Genomic DNA, 6422 nt, shown 5'->3' with positions numbered 1-6422 from the left:
TAAGGGTGATAAGCCGCTGCTAACATGGATGCTCTCTCTTCGAGTCCCCCCTTCACCTCCGCAGGAGGGGAACGGTATGTTATAAAATGGACATATTCATACAAAAGAGGTGTTGCGATAAAAATATGTGCTGTATATTTACTTGATATTTATTACAGTTATTTATGGTTGCATTAACTTAACTTTTATTGTCTTACCTCTGCACACCAGAAGCGTAACATATCTAAAATGGATTATACAGATGTAAAAAAATAAAAAAGAGAAGAACGGAAATGGCATTTAAGATTTGTGTCATAATAAAATGTCTTCATGTACAAACATGGTTTGGATGCTCATGTCTGTTCTGTTCTTATTTCCTCCTAAAACTGGAGCTTGGAACATAGTTCTTCCTCTTCTTAGAAACCACTCTCTCTCGGCTCCTCGGTCATGCATCATGATGAGCATCTCATGCATTTTTACGCAATACCCTGCTTTGATTGCGTCACTGCTGACTGTAAACCAGACCGCCTCTGAGAGCAACAAATGCTGGGGTAGACCGGTTCTGGCTGGATCCATTGTGCTCCTCAGTTCCTTTACTAATCAGTGGAATGCAATGTGCAGAGGGCATGCATCAACAACAGTTCATGATGTAAACAGCAGAGATTACGTCATACTAACATTATTGTTGACACCTCTTTATCACAGTCCGGTAGAGAGCTTGACTAAGCTGGTCAAACATCAGAACTCTGGATCATCCCCAGCAGGTACACTCAGGACCTTAAAAAAAATCTGTTTCTGACATCAGGGTCTTTATTTTTCTCTCTTAAAACAATTCCCTCCTACTGCCAGTGGAAATAGGATTTCATCTGTGTAGCTCATCAAAACCTCAGATTTTTGAAGACACAAAACTTAAATAATTCTGGTCACTGTGCTAACCTAAGCTACTTGATACTGGGACAAGTGTTATTAATTATTGTCACTTTAAAATTATAATTATCTGATCTACACTCAATTATTTTTTTTATACAATGGCATTAAGTAATTTCTGTTCTTATAATTATTTTGTCATTTCAAAATAAGAGTCCCATTTCATTGTTTTTAATGATTACAAATAAATAATAACTTTATTTACCGTCTATACATTCTTTTTTTTTTTAATTTAGACTAAGATATACTTCTAACCAAATAAATGTATAACTAACCTAATAGGACTCTATTCACATACTGTGTAAAATATCTCCTTTATAAACGGTGTGTAATCAGACAGAATAAAGAGGGTAAAAATTAAAGGCAGACAAATGCAATTTATTAATATTTTTAGGTGCTTTACAAACAAAAGAAAGTACAAAAACAAAATGCAAAAATCAGTTGGTTTAACATGAAGTTTCTCAGTTTGGGACCAACTACATCCATTCTTTAAAGACATTTTTTTTTAAATAAAAACATTATTCTTGTAATGTTTATCTGTCTCAGTGCATAGAAGGGGTTTATTTGGGAAGTATCTCTTTAGCCCAAAAATTGTGAGGGAAAAGGGAAAATTAAATCATTCCGAGTTGTTTCTTCAGCCTCCTCAACTCCTCCATGCTGATGTTGTTGCCGCCGCACACCACAACCACTACTGGACCCAGCTCCTTCGCCAGCTTGCCCTCGCTCTGCAGCTTTCCGATGATGCGACTGTACACGGCTGACAGGGCAGCTCCGCAGGCCGGCTCCACCAGAATCTTCTCATCGTCTGCAGAAAGAAGTCCGGTGCTGTCATTTCAGCTTTGTTGCTGATGTGTTCCGGGGGAAAGGTCACTTACCCACAAAGTGTTCCACTGCTTTTACAGCCTCTTGATCTGAGACGACCTCAGAGAAGACTATGTGCTCGCCCACCAGCTTCATCGTCTGCGCAGACACCCTGATGAGACCCAGCGTGGTGGCAACACTGCAGAGGAAAGCAGTTGTCATCCCCACGTGAACACACAGGGTTTTCTTGAGGTTGTGCTTAGTACCTTGTAATTGCAGGTAAGGTCACAAGTTTCCCAGCCTTCATGGCGGCGTTGAGGCAGTGTGCTCCATCTGTTTCTATGGCTACAATGGGGACGTCAGCCCAGTTGACACGACGCAGCCCCTCCACCACTCCATTCAGTAGGCCTCCCCCTCCCACTGATAGGACGATTGCCCCGGGCTTCTCCTTTAGGTCAAGCGCCAATTCCTTTACCAGAGACGTGTGGCCTTCCCTGCACACAAACCAATCCAAAATCCCTCCAGCATCAGGAGTTTTCCCAAGATCCTTTTCACAGCAGGCTGAAACTTTGTCACCTCTGCAAAGTCGCTGATAACTTATCCACCATATCACCTCTACAAATGTCTATATATAGATCCAAACTGGATAACAAAAGAGGCTATTATCAGTCATGGACGGGTTATCTTCTCCTGATTGATTAGGCTTCCCTTAGGATTTGTACTCAGTTATGTCAGCAGATGGTCTTACCAGATGAGAGGGTCGTCAAAGGGGGAGATGAAGATCCAGCCGGGGTTGTTTGCTACGAGCTGCTGTCCGTATTCAATACTTTCATTTAGAGCCTGGAAACAAAAAGTTTACTTTTGACTTTTATTCTTGGCATAACGTTTGCTTAAATATTATTAATTTAAAGAGTTATTAATTAACCTTTCCACAAATAAGAACCGTAGCTCCCTCGTCCTTCAGCCTCTCCACTGTTGAGTTTGGTGTGACACTTGGGACTACTATGGTGGCGGGAACCCCAAGTTGGCGTGCGGAGTAAGCAGCTGCCATACCTGCATTTCCTCCTGTCGACACCCATCCCATAAATTAATACACGTATGCACAAACCAGCTTGATCAATCAATGATTTTTTTCTTTATATTACCTGAACAGCAGACAAATCGCTCACATCCTCGCTCCGCCCACTGCAAGGACAGCCATGTGAAACAGTCAGCACAGGTTCCAACAAGCATGACCTTTCAAAAATGGAGCCTCACTCACAGTTTTTCACAAGTGACCAATGCCCCTGATCTTGAAGGATCCAGTTGGCTGAGATGAATCCAGCTTGAGATACACAGGGGTCCCAGCCACCTTGGTCAGAGCAGGGCTCTGCCTCACTGGAGTGGCCACGTGAAGAGGCTGTTGGGTCTTCATCTCACTGATAGACATGACATAGACAATGATTTAGCACCAGATGGCATTATTTTAATTTGATAAGGTTCATCCCAACATCTCTTCATACACCTGGAAGTTCGGCTTACCAGCAGATGCAACAGGAGAAATCTGGTAGATGTTGAGGCTTGTGATGGCCCACAACTGATGTGAAATCCCTTTATACTTGCTTTGATGTGGGCTTTCCACAGGAAGCACGCCTCCAGACCAATCAGCTTTAAGCTTTCTGTCAGCTGACCCTGCCCACTGAGTGTTTGGATGGGGGAGTCCGAAGATCACAGCTTTTTTTTTTAATTCCATTTCATCAGACTTTAAACTGGATGCTCCATCTGGTCTAAACTTGTGCTTTAACTTTGAGCTGTCAACAAGAATGAGGTGTACAAACTGTGAATCAGCACATTTAGGAAGAACTTTGAGTCACACATAAAACCAGTTCAAACATACAAGCCCAACTTTGACTTTTTTTTATCTGTTTGTCCATTTTTACATCATATTTCTCCACAGCTGGTTTTGTGCCAAAACAGTTTGTAAACACCGGTAACACTCTGACTCCTGGTTCAGACAGGAAAGATCTGGTGTTACTGGAGGACGATGAACACTTCCTGCCATGTATTTATTGGGAAAACCACTATTTTAGTGAGTTTAGAAAAAAATTAACTATTTTTCTCAGTTAGAAATAAATTAAAGATGTTTTCTTGTTTAGAATTCTCAGGATTTTTTTTTTGTTCTATGCAAAAGTCCTGATTTGATTCCCCTAAAACTCTATGGATATAATTTAAAATTTAAATTATTCAAAGTTACTCTTAATTTAGTCGATTTTCTTTATCTTCTCAACCTAAATTAGCTGTTTTCATAAGTGTGGTTTACTCTCCCTCTGATTCAAAAGAAGTTTGTCATATTTTGCTCCATACAACAAAAATCTGTCTTTATTACTATGTATTGTAAATAGGGGTTCCTTAAAATAATGTATAACCATTACAGTTAATCATATATGTACAAAAAGCAAAACCAGAAAAATATAGAAATAATAATTAAGTGATTCTGTAACTGTGTAAAAGATAGAATATTTAAATCCAAAATCATTCGTCTTCCTTTCTTTTTATTTTAAATATTACCATAAATTTACTCTAAATCATGTGTTTTTCCATTAAAAAACATTATTAAAGCAGCAGTGGCTTTATAATAACTTTATTACCTTTACATTATTTGAATATAAAGATCCTCCTTTGATTCGCTTGATTAAAGTAACATAACAAACTCCCTAAAGAAAACAGCATTGTTTTATACAAAATCTAATCTCTAATCCAATGAAGATTTCTGACACCATCTACTGGTGAGGTTTAAATGTGCAAAAAAATGTTTACAGTGTCATAGCTTTGTTTGTTTATCTTTTTCATGTCTGCAGTCAATTAAACTTGCATAAAACATAAGAATTATTTTGGAAAAAGCTCCAAGTGGAGCCATTTGAGCATATTTATGCAACAAACTTCCATTAAAATGGTTCCTTAAACAAAGACTATGAAAATACAGTGGGATAAAAGATTTGTCAATCACTGATTCTGCAATGTGTGCGACTGAAAAAGATGACCGGTCTGTTGTGTTTTTTGTTGATACATACAACCGGGAGAGACAAAATGTAAAAAAAAAAAATCACATTTTACAATTTTAAAATTCGCTTTTTTAATCAGTGCAAAACATGTGTCAATATAAAATATCAATCCAATAGTTTGTAATATAGCCCTGGTAGCCAACGAGAGAGGTCAAATGTTTCCTGAAGGCTTTTACCAGGTTTTTACACACAGCTATTTTGGTCCATTCCTCCATGCAGATCTTGTCAAGAGCTGTAATGTTTTGAGGCTGTCACTAAGCAACACAGAATCTCTACACGCTCCATGGATTCTCTGTTGGATTGAGGTCCAAAGATTGGTAAAAAACTCTGAAACCTTCAAATGGTTTTTAAGTAGCCACTCTTTCATTGTCCGGGTGGCGTGTTTAGGATTATTGTTATGATGGAAAATCCAACCACTTTTTATCTTCAATGATCTCACTTATAGAGGGTTTTTTTTACCTCAAAATCTTTCCATACATATGCACTAGTTCATCAGAAATTTGCCTGAGTTGTGGGGAGGACCACTGGTGCAGAGCAACCCCGCTTCTACTTCTTATCACCCATTTGCTCATGCTCTACTGCTAGCTTACAGCTCCTCACAACCCTAACCTAACATTACTAGTACAATGAAAAGGGTGAGCAATATTGGTGGTTTCCAGCCGTGCAGTTTTGAGCCAGATACCAGTGCAGATAAGGAAAATGAAGACGCACATGGATGCAATTGTCTACAAGTGGAGGCATCAGAATATAGCAGAGCAGGGAACCTGTGGCCCATTAACTTTGTTTCCACCAAGCAGTCTGGTACGGGAGGAGAAGTACAGGACAGACCAGTTAATTCTGGCATTTCCACTCAGCTAAGCTTCACTTCCACTGAGCGGTCTGTTTTCACGGAACATTCGTGGTGTAAACCGCTTGTGTGTCATTGCGTCATTGTGCAGGGGTAGGGAACCCTGGTCCTCGAGAGCCACCTTCCTGCATTTTTTTCAACTTACCCTGCTCTGGCATGTTCTTTTTGGCTGGACATACCTGTAAAAGGGAATTGTCATGTGGCCCTACTCATGACTGATTACCTGGTTCAGGTGTGTCCAGCCAATAAGACCATGCCAGAGCAGGGTATATTGGAAAATTTGCATGAAGGTGGCTCTCGAAGACCAGGGTTCCCTACCCCTGTTGTGGTGCGACGGCTAGAAAAGAATACCGCCTTAAAGAGTAAAACAGAAACGCTAGTTTAGCACTATTGGTGCTTTTTAATGTCGTCATCCCTTTCTGCTAATCAGTGGGTGGCTACAGCGACTCTACCCCAATCGCCCCGTTCTATTTTTCTGTGGACCTACAATGGATGGGGCCCCTCAAGAGGTATGGGTCGGAACTATTTGATGGGTCCATTTAACGATGGAAACACTCAAAATATAGGATCGAACCGGACCGTACCGTACCAGACTGCTCAGTGGAAACAAGGCTATTGTGTTCAAAAATCAGATCTTTTTCGAACAGAATTTTTTCTTCTGCTCCTGATTCACAATGATTTTAATAAAGAAACACTCAGAAACGCAGTTTTAATCTTAATTTTCTTTATGCCTTCCAACATGAGAAAAATACCACAAGAACATGTTAAAAGCACCAAAGACTCAATTTTCATAGTGGTTCTTTTATCAGTTTTTTAAAGCACACTTT

General features: G+C 39.8%; 2 protein-coding genes across 2 annotated transcripts in view; one reads left to right on the top strand and one right to left on the bottom strand.

Moving 5' to 3' along the window:
• Positions 1-322, top strand: part of LOC112148338 (probable E3 ubiquitin-protein ligase HECTD4) — a 33480-nt gene extending 33158 nt beyond the window's left edge. Inside the window, exon 76 of the mRNA XM_024275396.2 lies at positions 5-322. Within this exon, the coding sequence (XP_024131164.1) occupies positions 5-9 (5 nt within the window). The 3' untranslated portion in view covers positions 10-322. The remainder of the gene's footprint in view (positions 1-4) is intronic.
• Positions 323-1478: 1156 nt separating this feature from the next.
• On the bottom strand, positions 1479-3364 carry LOC112148341 (L-serine dehydratase/L-threonine deaminase). Its single transcript, XM_024275403.2, is given in 8 exon segments — positions 1479-1711; positions 1782-1906; positions 1974-2201; positions 2456-2547; positions 2633-2772; positions 2853-2892; positions 2969-3125; positions 3229-3364. Coding segments are annotated over 7 exon segments (972 nt in total). The 5' UTR covers positions 3122-3125; positions 3229-3364; the 3' UTR covers positions 1479-1517.
• Between the last annotated feature and the right edge of the window lie 3058 nt (positions 3365-6422).

Source organism: Oryzias melastigma, linkage group LG9 (genome assembly GCF_002922805.2).
Source record: "Oryzias melastigma strain HK-1 linkage group LG9, ASM292280v2, whole genome shotgun sequence".
Taxonomy (NCBI): domain Eukaryota; kingdom Metazoa; phylum Chordata; class Actinopteri; order Beloniformes; family Adrianichthyidae; genus Oryzias; species Oryzias melastigma.
The sequence above is the reverse complement of the archived record's forward strand: the minus strand, read 5'-3'. Positions and strand labels throughout refer to the sequence as shown.